The 15,720-nt window shown below is 41.2% G+C and overlaps 1 protein-coding gene across 6 annotated transcripts in view; it reads right to left on the bottom strand.

Annotated features, from left to right (window-relative positions):
- Positions 1-15,720, bottom strand: part of LOC763682 (ankyrin repeat domain-containing protein 17) — a 48,134-nt gene that overhangs the window by 16,681 nt on the left and 15,733 nt on the right. For 4 of the 6 annotated variants that reach the window (XM_030979634.1, XM_030979631.1, XM_030979632.1 and 1 more), the window contains exons 4-20: positions 14,755-14,911; positions 13,485-13,632; positions 12,393-12,626; positions 10,284-10,426; positions 9,687-9,876; positions 9,210-9,401; positions 8,551-8,660; positions 7,842-7,953; positions 7,153-7,280; positions 6,367-6,501; positions 5,624-5,717; positions 4,258-5,505; positions 3,363-3,737; positions 2,866-3,011; positions 2,248-2,390; positions 1,073-1,286; positions 493-730 (exon numbers count right to left, since the gene is read on the bottom strand). In XM_030979634.1, coding sequence (XP_030835494.1) covers positions 493-730; positions 1,073-1,286; positions 2,248-2,390; positions 2,866-3,011; positions 3,363-3,737; positions 4,258-5,505; positions 5,624-5,717; positions 6,367-6,501; positions 7,153-7,280; positions 7,842-7,953; positions 8,551-8,660; positions 9,210-9,401; positions 9,687-9,876; positions 10,284-10,426; positions 12,393-12,626; positions 13,485-13,632; positions 14,755-14,911 — 4,007 coding nt within the window. Of the gene's footprint in view, positions 1-492; positions 731-1,072; positions 1,287-2,247; positions 2,391-2,865; positions 3,012-3,362; positions 3,738-4,257; positions 5,506-5,623; positions 5,718-6,366; positions 6,502-7,152; positions 7,281-7,841; positions 7,954-8,550; positions 8,661-9,209; positions 9,402-9,686; positions 9,877-10,283; positions 10,427-11,965; positions 12,056-12,392; positions 12,627-13,484; positions 13,633-14,754; positions 14,912-15,720 lie in introns of those variants that run through there. The other 2 variants (XM_030979635.1, XM_030979636.1) reach the window with 2 other exon arrangements.

Below are 15,720 nucleotides of genomic sequence, written 5' to 3' on the forward strand. Positions count from 1 at the left end.
CGGAACAAATGGTTGGTCACCAATTTTCTCACCTTCCGCAAAAGAATAATTCGAACTTTAAATTCAAATCAGGAAGACTTAGGAAAGATCATGTAGGCTGGCAAACTATATGGCATATATAGTAAGGACCAATTCTAAACAATTACAACTCTAACTCTTTATCTATTATAAAATAAATAAAAGCCCATATCAAATATTGCGTCACAAGGAAGGCACAAGTGGCAGGGAATTCTACACACTCCGTCCCTAAACTACTTCACTTTCACAGAGAATGAGGTACATATTGATTCTATCTCAAAGCCAGGCGAGACGTTCCAGCATGGTCACTGACAGGTGGTTATCTCATCAAATCAGCTTCCAATTAACATAAGAAAAAGAGGATCATGGGGGACCAATGGTCACCGATTAGGCAATGTTTTCTGTATAGAGGGCGCATGTAGCTACAAGTAGTGCGGTGGGGCTTTAAATCAATCCTTTGCTTGTGCCACTCACCATTGCATGCTAGCCAGAGTGACGACTGCCCTTTCTTGTTCTTGACGTCCACTGCCGCCTTGTGCTGTAGCAGGAGCTCCACAAAGCGGTAGTGACCCTTGTCAGCTGCAATAGTCAGAGCCGTGTCTCTGGAAGAGGGCACCGGGGGCGCGTTGACGTCCGCCCCCTTGGAGATGAGCACCCTCCCCACGTCGGCGTAGCCACCCGAGGCTGCCTCCATGAGCGGGGTGAGACCCGTCTAGAAAGGGGGGAGGGGAAGGAAATGATCCATTAATGGCATCTTGAAGGAATACAGGGTCATCATCCTTTCTTATCAGTGACCATGTAACATAAATATTTAAGCATCTGATTCAAAGATGATAGTGCTTTTATGCTAGTCTACCATTTTACAAATCACATTTTATACCACAGAAATGGACTCAAATCAATGTAATGAATCTAGTCATTGCAGAATCTACTAAAAAACAATGATTTTGTAATGGCCCACAGGTTACCCACTCGAAATTGTATATGTTATTCCTCTGCACAGGTATGAATATATCAATTTACAAGCCAGGTTTATTAGCAGTCATGTAATTACCTTGGCTCTATGCTCTACGTTGGCCTTGCGATCGACGAGAAGGCTGACGACCTCGGTCCGACCTTGGAAGCAAGCCAGCGTGAGGGCGGTATTCCGGTTGGTCTCAATCTGGGCATTGATGTCACTGCCCATGTCCAATAAGAGTTTGACCGCTGCGGTGTGGCCGTTCATCGCCGCCAGCATGAGGGGCGAGATGCCCAGCTTACTGCCCGTTCTGCAAAAAAAACATGAGATCGAACATGATTCTAAACTTGTTTTTTAAATGCATGCGTTGTACAAGTACAGTCAAACCAGTCTATAGTAACTGCTCAATGGAAACACAAAAAGTGGTCTTTGTAGACAGGTTCCTTTAGTACATGTTTCAATGAGAAACCACTTTCAAGCGAAACAAAAAATGTGATCTTTGTAGACAGGTGGTCACCAAAGCATGTTCGACTATAATTCTAAATTCTGATATTACTCCATAGCTTGCTAGCACGATGAATGAGAAGTTGTGTGAAACCTTGACCATTGCCGCAATGTGCAAAACTGAATAATGATACAGGATGTGAAGTCATTTGAAAATACTTTCAAAAGATGATGGATTGGCCCATTAGATACCATGCCTGAGATTATTCATCCTGCAACGTACGGATTATCAAATCTATCTGAATTGTTCAACGAAGAATAAGATATCTTTAAATGGTTTATATGATATATCACTCTCATTCAGCATTTATGTGGTACTCTTTTGATTCCTTGAAAAATAAACTAATCCCTATCTAATCCATATCATCATCATTAGTGTCATCCTCTTCCTAATCTTTACTGACAAACAAACACCAATACATTGTAAGATCTCTCTCATAAATCATTGCCTGACCTGGGGGGCGTTTCACAAAGATCCTAAGTCAAACTTAACTCTAAGTTGTACATACAAATTATGGAGAACCATTTGTAGCCTTAAAATAAAATATATTCAAAAGCGAAAATTGAAGTATTTTAGATTTTTTATAAATTCCACAACAAGAACATGAAATCTCCTTGATAATAGAAAACATGAATGATTTGAATCAACATTTTATGCCTTTTAAAATAAGTTTCACAAAATATTTTAATAGATGCTAGTGGCTTTCCATAATTGTTAAGTCCAACTTAGAGATAAGTTCAACTTAGGATCTTTGTGAAACACCTACCTGGAGTTGATTTCTGCTCCGTATCTGAGAAGGAGTTTGATGATGTTGACGTAACCTCCGGACGCGGCCAGACTGAGAGGGGTGTAGTCGGATACGTTGCGATGCTCCTTGTTGGCATTGTGCGACAGTAGCAGCTCTACAACCTGTTGTTTCAGAAGAAGCATTCAATAACAAGTTAACAAATGTTTGCACATCAAAATATTACAGGTAGTTTTTTTTCTAAACATTTGAAATCTAGTTAAAAAAGAAATAATATAACCAATAATATACTATTTTCCCTTCTCTAATACAAATGAGGGAATTTTCCTTCTTCACATGGAACTTGAGCTGCTGCAAAGACATCGTCTACAAACAACAGCCTCACGCTACAGATTCACCTACTTTAAGACATTCTCACAAGTCACCATACAACTTGGGAGTTTTTATAAGCTGAGCTACAAAGCCGAGCTGCAAAGCTGAGCTTCAGAGAAGCTGAGCCTAAAGTACTACTAAACTATAAGGTTAGTGAATTCCATTATTTCATTCATTTATCTCCACCATCCTTCATCTATTGTAAGTTATATACTTAATATTAAAACCATGTTTTACTTCATTGGACTGTAGGTTAATGGAACTGACCTCATATCGTCCACCTGAGCAGGCTAGGGAGAGGGGTGTATCTTTGGTTCTCTCTGACTGGGCTTCAATGTCTGCATTGTGGTTGAGCAGGATCTGCACCGTCTTGTAATGGCCTGCGGTGGCGGCTAGGATGAGCGGCGTGAAACCTGGACGGAGGGAGAGAGAAACAAGGCAAGACAGGTGTGATTGCACTGATACATTTGTGTTTTTTTAACGTATTGCCTGCCTAACAATGCTTCAAAATGATCATGAAGTGCCTCAAAAAAGTAAAACTCTTTGAGTGACCAGTTTTACCATACTTATTTTCCACAATAGACTGTAGTGTTATAAAAACCGTTGGGAAAACAAATTTTTAAATGTTGATTTCCAATCATAAATATCTTGATAATCAGAAAGGCGATTGGCTTGTAAAAGTCATGCGGTTCCTCACTGACCTAAAGGTTTATAATTATGATTGCAACATGACATAAATCCAGAATTTTAAGGATATTACTCACCTTTTTTGTCCCGGTGCTCAATGTTGGCGTTCTTCTCCAGAAGCATCTGGACCAGGTCGTCGTGTCCCCCAGCGCAGGCGATGGTCAGCGCCGTGTCGTGATTGCTCTCCGTCTGGGCGTCGATCTCGACGGGCGGGTGCGGCGCGAAGTGGGCCTGGTCATAGCTTCCCGGCGAGGCAGGGGAGGGGACAAGGGCAGTCGTGGTGGTGGCTACCCCTGTGCCCAGGCCCCCCACCCCTGCTCCACCGGTGGTGAGCAGGAGAGGGGTAGGGACCGCCTGGTGATGGTGGGGGATGGAGGAGCGGTCGCACTGCGTGCCGACGGATTGGGTCTGGGGAGGGGGCTTCTTGGACTCGAGAGGTCTCTTATCAGAATCTGGAAATAAGAAGCACAGATGATAAGACACACTGTATCACAAGGAAGGGCTATCAGGAAGAATTGAAGTCTAGAATGCAAAATGGAAATGAAAGGTTATAGAAAAACTTGTTCAAAATCCAAGCAGTTTCATTCATTACATGAACCAGGAACCAGGTGGATCCTGTATGTAACTAAAGAGGAATGGAAATTCCACAAGTCACCCAATTAAAATGATGACATAACATGTACTATGCATTGAATACTCCATATAAATTTCAGGCAAGGGGGTGATTTTGCAGAAAATTATATTTTAAGAAGGATTGATAGGCCGAACGGGTTTAAAAACAGGGCAAAATAGGATTTATACAAGACACGTAAAAGATGCAAAGGATGAAATAAATATTGGGAGTTATTTTAAGTCATGATTTGCCCTTCTGCCAATTTATTTCAGAGCCCTTCTCTTTAGTCAGGTTATTTTTCAAATAATTTATTCTTATTGTGGAGAAGAAAAAGAAAATGAAATGTACTTTGTGCTCACCTCTATGAACTTCCCTGTAGCCATGTGGCATGACCATGGCCCCAGACATCCCTGTAATGTTATTGGCACTTGGCGTTATCTGCACGGCGCCACCGTTTAGCACAGCATGCCCGATGCCCGCTGCCGCCAGACTACTGGAATCCACCTGAGTACCAGACGACTCCTTGAGGAGGGTATGCACGTCTGGAAGAGGTGACGGTACAGAGGTTGAAGCGGGCGGGAGAGGGGTGTGTCCCGGAATGCCTGCTAGAGGCGAACTGAGAGCTGGGATATAAGATGACGCCGCCGGTGCCGGTACGGTAGGGCCGCAATTGCAGTTACTGCTTTGGTTGTACGACTCATAGGCAGGGGGTGCCACCGAAGCAGATGGTGGTGACTGGGATTCGCATCCCAGCGGCTCGTGTCTGACACCGGTCCCAAGGACATCAGCAGCATCTTCTCCACTACCCTTGTCTTCATGCTGGGAAGAGACGGAGGATACAATTCGGATATCCCTCGTATCGAGGGCCAAGTCGTCTTCGTTATCCCCGCTTTCCTCGCCGTCTGACACCGATGGAGGGAGTGGCTGTAGATGAGGTGGAACCTGAACCGCTGACTGCTTCTGGTTGCCCGACTGATTGCTATTGCTATCAGGGACACCGGCAATCAACGAGCTATCCGGTGGATCAACACCAGCAGCGCTATTTACTACCGAACTGACCCCAGTTTGGGAGGTTCCCACCGTGCTACTCGGTACAGTAACACCAGCAGGAAGCGACACCGGTAGGGTCAGCTTGGATGACTCTGCCTCATCCAGACCCTGCCCTGGGAGACCGACCGAAAACACCTTCTGCACTTCCATCCTCTGCTGCAGCTCCCGCTCCACCTTCTGGAGTTCTGCATAGATCTGCTGCTTCTCCAGAATCTGCTCCTCTGCGGTTCGCTGGTGGCCTTTGGCGTTGCCGACGACTCCCGCTGGTGAAATTGCCGCCGCATCCAACTTGGAGATGGCGGTGTCCGGTAGCGATGCGGAAGTCACGATGTTGGTGGGGGAGAAGCTGGATGGGATTGTCGTGTTGAAGATCCCTGTGGCATCCATGCTCTCTAGGGAGCTGGGTGCACCTGCCGGAGTGGTGATGGCGTTGGCAGAGGTGGAGGTTGTGGCGACGGTTGAGGAGCCGGCCATTCTTTGGTACAAGGCTTCATCGGGAGTGGAGGAGGATGGTACATCAGGGTTCTGCTGCTGCCCATGACCTAGGAGGGATGACCCTAAAAGAGGAAATGAATACAGATTACTGAGTATACAGTGTACTTCCTTTTAAAGATTTTGTAAATTTTAGTTTTTGTAAATTTTCTCTACTGTTTTCAAAGAGAATTCTGGACGTACCACCAAGTTCAACAAGATGTGCCTCCTCTGGATGCTTGTCCGGTTCCTGAGGAGGGACCACGATAGGAAGTGCCTGGGTCGGAACTCTGGACACCTGCAAAACAAATCAATAACATAAACAGTATGGTTATGGGTAGAAGGTATGGTTTCAAATGATTTTTTATCACAAGAGCTCTTTCAGGAGTTAAGGACAGTAGTGAATGCAAGATTTTGTGGTCAAACTATGATACTCCAAAGACCACCAGTCTAAAAAGAGACCTTCCTTTCAAATTTAACTAGAATAGTCTCTAAATACAGTTTCATAAGATTTTCTTTATCACAAGCTCTTTCAGGAGTAAGGGTAGTGATTGCAAGATTTTGCCGCAACAGCTGGATGTGTGGTCAACTATGACAACAAGTCTACAAACAGACTTTCTTTTCAAATTTAGCTAGGATAGTCTCAATATACAGGTTCGGCTATAGTAGTTTCATAATCCATCATCATCATCTCATCATCGTCATCTCAATCATTTTAGAGTGGCATCAGTAGATTAAAGCTCATCTGTACTAGTTTGGCCAGGGAGATTAGACCTCCCTGCAAGGTCACTGACAGGTGGTTATCTCATCGCTTCAGCTCTCAATTAACATAAGAAAAAGAGGATCACGGGGGATCGACAGGCATCGTTTGCTATACAGAGGGAGCAAGTAGCTATAAGTAGTGCAGTGGGGCTTTAATGTGTCGCCAAAGGACTTAGTGCACTCACCTCTCCCTGATCTGGGGTTGGAGGGGTAGCCATGCCCTCTGGATGCGCTATCATGTTGGTAGGGTACTCTAGCACCAGCACCATAACATCAGAATGGCCCCCCTTGGCAGACTCTATCAGACAGGTGGAGTTGTCCTGTAAAGAGAAAAATCAAATGACCAGGTTGATTACTGAGGATGGATGGGGAAAGATCAAGGGAAAGAGAAAGTCAGGAAGAAAGAGGTGTAGAGTTGTTTCTCCCATTCTCTTTCCCAAAAGTGCTTTAAACAAAACAAATACAAACAAAGCAAACAGAACCCCCTCTCTCTCCCTCCCCTCCCCCTCCCACAACAACAACAAATAATCCTCAAAAAACAATTCTAAATTTTGCAGCATTACAATATAAAGTTACTTTCATTAATTTTCAATCCAAGTTTTAAAGTATTTCAGTTTTGGAACTCTTGCAAGAAGAATTGCAACCCTCACGAGCTTCCACAAAACCCAATATCGTTATCTTTTTATAACTTGTTCAAATTAAATTAATTAAAGCAACGCAAAGCAGTACGGAGAAATCTAGGGCGAGTCCATGGTATACTTCCTGTGTCCCATGCATTACTAGGTAGCATAGCAAAAGGAAAATAATAAACATTGATGGAAACTATCATTTTTCCTTGATATTTGGTCTGATTCCAGCTAAAATAAGGCTATGAAATTAATGCAATTATTGGGTGTTCTGAAATCTTTGATGTGGTCGGTAAAAAAAGAGAGGAAAACCTTTGATTTTCCCTAAACGAGATGGTAACTAACCTTGAGTTTATGGGAGGGGTCAGCGTTGTGGGCCAGTAGGAGTTCAACGACCTTGAGATGACCTCCAGCACAAGCCAGAGAAAGCACCGTATGGTCATTGTTGGTTGTTGCTTTGTTCACATCCGCACCTGAAGTAGGTAAAAATAAATAAAACAGAACAAGGTTTTAATAGAAAGTTGTTTTTAAATTGCTTTCTCTATTCGAAAGTCACTGTGAGTTCAAGTTCTTTTTAATAAAGAGTTGATAAAGAGTTAGAGGAACCCTTGTTTAGTGGTCCACCTGCATATCCCAAAGAGCTTTGTCAGGAGAATAGACCCAATGGTCACAGAGATTTATTTTTATTTTTCCATCCCGGAAACATTATTAATGATAGTGATACAGCGAAACCCGTCTTTAAAGACTAACCCAAGGTGACAAGAAAAGTGGTCTTTGTAGACAGGTTCCTTCAGTACATGTTTCAATGAGAAAACCATTTTCAAAGGAAACAAAAAATGTGGTCTTTGAAGACAGGTGGTCGCTAAACCAGGGCCCCCGCCTTACATAGAGTTACGATTGATTCAAATCAATCATAAGTTCTTCAATCAATCGCAAGTTTGCAGTCTCCTATCTTTTATGTACATAGATACGATTGATATCAACTCTTTGTAAGACGGGGCCCAGGTTTGACTGTACTAGCAATGTGAACTCACCCTTGCTGATGAGGTACTGCACGGTGCACAGGTGGCCCGCCCTGGCTGCCTTCATGAGCGGTGTACGTCCCCCTTCCGACTCGTGCTCCTGCAGGGCAAGAGTTTGATGTTCCTGTAAGTTTTTTTTATGGGGAAACCATAAACCTTGGGTTGCCTTCTTGGTTATGTTGTTAGGATTAATATTATCTACCCTGACTATACATCGTAAAGAATGTGTGAATTATATGCATATAACTATGTATCATTAATGCCACTTAATGATTATGTAACTATATTGCACATGACTACTGTAACTTAAAGAACTACAATACTTGTATATCATATAACTATGTCACTTTATTTCCCTCACAAATTCCATAGACTGTTTCCTATTCAATTACTTAAACATCAGAAGTTTAGATTAGCAGATTTGATGGGGTATATATTACATTAATTGCAACATTTCCCATAATCAAAATCTAAAAATTGATTACGCCGCTGATCAAAAGCTCAATGACAAATTCTATTCATTTTGAATGAAAGATTATTATCCCTTTAACGATCAAAATACAATGAAAGTCAATGGACTGAATTCAATGGACTGAAGATATACTGAACATTAATCATTTCATTAGCTTTCAATAACTACACATTCATAAAAAAGAACAATTTGTTTAGACCAGTATTATTTGGTATTTGTTTGGGGTAGAATGAAAGGGAAGAAGCTTACCAAGTCTGCTCCATTGGCTAAGAGAACGTCAGCGACATCGGTGTGTCCGTTCTCACAGGCGTAGGTGAGGGCCGTGTCTCCTGTGGCCGTCTGAGCATGGACAATGGCACCTAAGTAAAAAAGAATAACAAAATTAATAAAAATTAATGAAAAAATATCATTTTATCAATTTACAATCAACTATTGGTTTGTGTTTAATTTCCTGCATTATCCAATTTCTTAGCTTAAACCCTCAGCAAAACACCACAGATTTTGATTAATATATAGTTTCCAAACCAATAATAAGCAAACGAAAATAGTTCCACAAGGCAAAAACAGGCTCAATTTTTAAATTCTTCTGTCTATTTCTTAAATTGCAATATAAGGCAATTACTATGCAAAGTTAGTTGTTATTTATGAATGCAAATAGAACATGCATAGATTGTCATGTTTGTCACAACTGTTTGAACGTTTTAGAAATGAAATTAATAAATTAACCAAGATGAAATTGAACTAAACTGAACTTTACACTAACCCTAAACATAGCCTAAAACCCAATTGCAACTCTTAACCTAACCCTAACATCTACATCATTGGAAAAATAAAGAAAAAAAGTGAAATAATGCCTGTAGGAACAATCTCTGAAACTAATGTTGGGTCAGCAATCATACTGGCCTTACCTTTGCTAAGGAGGAACTTGACCAGATCGACATGGCCCTCCTGCGCAGCCTCCATGAGAGGGGTGGAGCAGCCCAGCTCGATGTCGGCCCCCACCTCGATGAGGAACTTTGCGACCTCCAGGAAGCCTCCGCAGCAGGCCAACGTCAGAGCAGTCTCCTGGGTCTCCTCGGTCTGGGCGTTGATGTTTGCACCTGTGACCAGAAACAAAACAAAAATGGAATTTAAAGCCAATCTGCACTAGTTTGGCCACGGGTGATTAGACCTTCCTGCATAGTCACTGACAGGTGGTTATCTCATCAAATCAACTCTCAATTAACATAAGAAAAAGAGGTTCATGGGGACCAACAGGCACGATAAGGCATTGTTTGCTATATAGAGGGTGCACGTAGCTATAAGTAGTGCAGTAGGGCTTTAAGTGGACCACAAAACCTCTATACCTTTGATAGAATATCTATAAGTGCTTTAATTTAATTTACCTTGCGCAAGAAGCAGAGCCACCATCTCCTCATGCCCTTCCCTGGCGGCCTCCATGAGGGGGGTGTACCCCTCATCATTGACCTCCTCGATGTTGGCTCCCCTCTCGATCAGCAGGGAGGCCAGTTTGACATGACCTCCACAGGCTGCCAGGGTCAAGGGTGACTCAAAGCTATCAGCCGGCATGTTGACCTAGAGATGGGAGACAAAGGAAAATCGATGACCTTTATGTGTAATGACTTCAAACAAGATGGCTTCAATTCTTATGCCGCACTTGGTAAACAGCAGCATTACTAATCAAATCCATTTCAACTCTAAATATGAAAATGATTGTCTATAACTAGACATTTTTGATGGCGTGAAGGCATATAAATAGTCAATATCATAATTATATCTACACTCATATTTACAATGCATGTAATACTCAATTAACTTGTTGCCTGAGAATCACCCAACATAAATGCACAAATCAGGAAGAACAAGAATAAGTTAAAGTCTGCTTCCAGTGCCAATCGAACTGATGACAATACCGTTCACATTAGCTCGTGTCTCAACTTGTCGCTCTTCTACGCCTAATGTGAAAGGGATGTAAATCCTACCTGGGCACCGTGGTCGAGCAGGAGTCTGGCGACCTCTACGTGTCCGTCCATGGAGGCCTCCATGAGGGCAGTGTGCATCTCGTCGGTCTTGTGCTCGTGGTCAGCACCAGCCTCCAACAGGAACTTCACCATCTCAAGATGACCTGCAGGTCAAAGGTCAACAAGAGGTCCAATAAACAACATTGTATAGTCTGATTATTGAAATACAATTATTTGTAACAGGTGAATGAAATAATATGTAACATAGTACCAGAGATATGTGTATTCAATTTAATTACAATATGAAAATGGTCTATTGGATGTACTTGTTTTATCATGCAACATACATAAAAGAGGTTGATATTTAAAATCGCAATTCTCTTACTTTACTAATAGAAAAGGCGGCTTTAGCCCGTCAAATTCTAACGCAATAAAATTATTGGTCAAGATAACACGGCACAATGAGTTAACTTCTATATGACAAAGTCAAAGGTCTTTGCCCATAAATGTGTCTGCACCAATACTACCAAAATATGATGAATGCATCGACTAATGTAAGCTCTATATACTGATAGAAATGAGTTCTAATCAGATCCTCGTAGGAAGTAGCATATCTTGTTTCATACGTCTAAGAGAATGAACATCCCCAAGTTCCCCATTTTAGCATTAAACTGCAAAATGATAATTATTTATTCATAAACCACAATTTTTTTTCTTGACAGAGAGTTCTTAAAATAGCCCGAAACATTTCCTACTTTCGACTTCCTGTCTAATTGCTCTAAAAAAAGGATGTCGAAAAAAGAGGGAAGAGGGGTTCGTGTAATATGACCTAGATTCCCTGTCGAGGTAGTAACAACTAGAGTACAAAATTGATTACACAAGATTAGTTTATATCCTAACTTTCTCCTTTTCTATAGTTATTTCTATATATACAGTTTGTTAAAGTATGGAGTATGGAACTTTTTACAGCTGTTTTCAGTCTTTCTGTTGCATTGCAAAAGAAATATAAATTCTTCTTTCATTTCCCCTCCTTATCGCTAGATATCTACATGAATGTTATTCAATAATGTCACTTCCTTCCTTGAAAGTTTCACTTTCATATAAGGGGATTTCTTTCCACTCCCTGTTGCTTTCATTCCATGAAAAAGTGTGCATAATTTCAGGTATCCATTGCATCTGTATTGTTTTTTAAGAGTTTTCGAGGATTAGTAAATGAGAGAAATTATCAACTTTCTCAGGTAAGCATTTAGCATGCAAAGGTCACAAAATCCCTATTCCTACATATGGTCTATATGGGGTGTGTCCATAAACCCATTCCTAGAAATTCGGTAATGCTATCTTCCACCCCACCCCACTCCACTTGCCAAATCCTCCCCTATTTGTAAAATGCTAATAAGAGGTCCTTCACATCCTCCTGCCCCAATCTCCCACTATCTTTCCTTTTATAATATGCTAATGTGAGGGTGTTCACCTAAAATTCATTCAAATTCGCAAAGATAACCCCCCCCCCCCCTTCCATCTTTCTCCTACAATCCTTAAGCATGCTAATGTGAAGACACTCTCCTTCAATTCATTAGAATGCGTGTTGATACCAGCACCCTTCTCCAGAAGGATAAAGACTTTCCCCCTCTCCTCCCAACCCCCTTCCCCCCCCCCCCCAACCCCTTCACAACCCCTCCTCCACAATCTCCCACAACCCTTACCTTTATAGCACGCTAATGTGAGGGCACTCTCCTTGAATTCATTGGAATGCGTGTTGATACTAGCACCCTTCTACGGTAGGATCCAAACTTTCTCCCTCTCCTCCAAACCCTCTTCTCCTACCAACCCTCTCCCCCTACCCCTCCAAACCCCTTCTCAACCCCTCCTCCACAATCTCCCACAACCCTTACCTTTATAGTGCATCATCCTAGAGCCCTGCACCTAATTGTTCTTTGAGGGTGCAGGGTGTATTCTTGATGCCATAGCAAAGTTTCCCGATTCTTTCAAAGGTCTTGTCCTGAATATTGTGTATAAGGCCTTCAGAGTCTTGGCAACAGATATTGTCATTTTTAAGGGTTTTGTAAAAAAATTAGAGAAAGAAAAGAAAACAAGAGAATGGTAAGAAAAAAAGAAGAAAAAAAACCTTACCTTTATAGCATGCTAATGTCAGGGCACTCTCCTTGAATTCATTGGAATGCGTGTTGATACCGGCACCCTTCTCCAGGAGGATCTTGGCAATGTTGACATGACCGCTGCTTGCGGCCTCCATCAGAGGGGTGTGGCCGTTCTCGTTGTGGTCCTCGATGTTGGCACCCTGATCGAGAAGGATCTTGACGATCTCCTCATGTCCGCCATTGCAGGCATACATCAATGGGGTATTACCTAGGAGACCATTCATTACAAAAATTAAAAAATAGCTAACTCTGTGTGATTGGAGTTCAATGCTGGCATCCTATATTGGAAACATCAGCTTTTTAAAGATTACTTCTGTAAAAAGAAATATTGCAAGTTTAAGACTGAACTCAGTCCTACTAAAGGTAAACAATCCTGGTTAGTGGACAAGTCAATAAACTTGCATAGAATTGGCAGGCTGAGAGGCAAATTTTTCTTCAGGTTGTACTTCTTTTAAAGAGCACTCAAGGAGTCTGAATTTTCAGAGTACCTTAATACCCTGAGCAGTTAATGAAGTTCTACTAAAAGAATCCCTAAAAAACAGTTTATAAGCAATGTACATTCACAGTATTTTTCTAAGCTAATTGCATACGTGGTTGCTTCTGATATTTTTCAAAGTCTGCACACAGCAAACCTGTAGGCCTATCAAGAAATACCCCCCAGTCTCTCTCGGAGAGTTTTCCGGATGAGGGAAAAGTGAGATATTGACTTTACCATATAAGGGAAAGGATGGGAAATGTAATACATGATATAAGGCCTGTTGGACATAAAACTGAAGGCTAATCCTGGTGATTGACAACACATGTTACTAGGTTAACACCTGAAAGGTGTGTCTAATACCCCGTGAGATCCCACTTCTATGCATCTTTAAAGGCTGTCTGTACTAGTTTGGCTAGGAGGGATTAGACCACCCCGGTGGTCACTGACAGGTGGCTATCTCATCAACTCAGCTCTCAATTAACATAAGAACAAGGGGATCATGAGGGACCAATGGTCACCGATTAGGCATTGTTTCTATACAGAGGGAGCTAGTAGCTACAAGTAGTACAGTGGGGCTTTAAATCTCACCTGCACTGGATTGAGCATTGGCGTCTGCACCATACTCCAGGAGCAGCTTGACGATGTCCACATGGCCAGCACTGGCGGCCTCCATCAGCGGGGTACAGTCACCTTTACTACCCCGGTCCTCCACGTTGGCATTCATCTTCAGAAGCACCTGAACGTTAGGAGTATAAAGGTGTCATTCATTATTTCAGAATTCTTTATTTGCATATTAAATATATGAGCAAGTGCATCATATTTGGTCCCCTATATTACCAACCACATCGTAGAGTTCAGTACTCCTGGGGGTTGTTTCATAAAGATCCCAAGTTGAACTTATCTCTAAGTTGGACTTAACAATTATGGAAAGCCATTAGCAACATTGAAAATATTTTGTAAAAGTTATTTCAAAGAGCATAAAATGTTAATTCACATCATTTCCAATTTCTATTATCAAGGAGATTTCATGTTCTTGATGTGGAATTTATGAAAAGTCTAAATACTTCAATTTTTGCTTTGGGAAATATTTAAATTTATGGCTACAAATGGCTCTCCATAATTTTTAAGTCCAACTTAAGTTAAGTTTGACTTAGGATCTTTGTGAAACATCCCCTGTTCAAAGCCTTACAAGAGGGTGGATCAGACCAAGTATCAAGTAAAATGATACTTTTGATAGCTTTCTGATAAAGAGTTGATATTAATTGAACTTTATATCAATTGCAACGATGTACTTAAGAGGTAGGGGACCGCAAACTTGCGATTGATAAGAGGACGTATGATTGATTTGGATCAATCGCAAGTCTTTATAAGACAGGGGTGATATTCTGTTACATATGAAAAACCAATAAAATGATGAGTAGATTTTAAAGAGCTTATACAAACAATAATGACCATGTTTCTGTCTCATTGTAGGTACAATAATATAAAGGAAACCGTCTGCTCTAAAATGACACAAATATGACTGACTGAAATGATTTTGAGATACTTCACCCCTCGGGTATAGAGTACCGAAGCTGTGACGTCATGAAAATCTATTTTTGGGGAATTTCTCAATTTGAACTGTTATTTTGCTCTGTTTAATAATATTACCAACCAGAGCAAAATAACAGTGATTTCCTATTGAAATCTATTTATTTGGATCATCATATCTCAGCCAATACTTAAGATATTCAATTGGTTTTCAACATTTTTACATTATTTTTGATGCTCTTTCGAACAATAAAGTTCTAATTTGGAAACTCTAAAAATAGTTTTTTGATGACATCCCACTTGACCACTCTATAGCACTATTACTCACATGAGCAAGTTCAAAGTAGCCCCCTGAGCACGCTAGCGATAGGAGACTCTCGCCCTCTTCGTTGGTTTCTTGGATCATCTTATCATCGTCTCCTCTCCTGGCAGCCACTGGGTCGGCAGAGGAGGCAGCAGCACCAGCAACACCGGCAACTTGCAGTCTGAAAGAATCAAAAGGACAATAAAATAATAATAATATGAATATTTATATAGCACCGGTATCCGCCAGTCTCTGACGCTCATGGCTCTTTACACATATTACCCTGGTTGTAGCCGAGCTGCCAAAGTAACTAGCGCTCAAGCATATCAGGTACCCATTTACACCTGGGTGGAGAGTGGCAAATGTAGATTAACGTCTTGCCAAAGGACATTAGTACCGCGGCAGGACTTGAGCCCCGTACCTTGTGATCTGCAGTCGGGTAACTAATCCACTAGACCACGACACCTCTACAATGGCTTTGAATGTTTTAGGTTGTGTGTTTACTAACATGTATCATTAAATCATGATTGAGTCAATACAGCATGTCTTTTGTTTTGATCAATCACCATAAACTGCCTTGCCACTAGATCAGTATCAAAATATAAACATTTATGTTTGACATTTTTTTGTTTCAGTATCACTTTATTGACATTCATGATTATAAACAAATGAGTAACATGTAATAGTATATACATTACACTTAGATTCAAAACAAATATATGTACAAGTAGATTACAGAAAAAGCCCAGGTCATGTTTTATTATAAATAATGCAAGGCTAATATGTCATATTATTTATGATGGAATGCTTGATATACAATGTACACCGATGTTAACAGACAAGTTTAACACGTCGTATGTTTGGGGTCACAAGGGCATTAACTCTGTGTTAAAGCTTATAGTTACCAATTAATGTACAAGTATGGTTATGGATGTAATAGTTGTGCTTTGTAGCCTCTTAGAGCATCCATTGGATAGACATGTGTGCATG

Source organism: Strongylocentrotus purpuratus, unplaced genomic scaffold (assembly GCF_000002235.5).
Source record: "Strongylocentrotus purpuratus isolate Spur 01 unplaced genomic scaffold, Spur_5.0 spur5_scaffold_10, whole genome shotgun sequence".
In the NCBI taxonomy this organism is placed as follows: domain Eukaryota; kingdom Metazoa; phylum Echinodermata; class Echinoidea; order Camarodonta; family Strongylocentrotidae; genus Strongylocentrotus; species Strongylocentrotus purpuratus.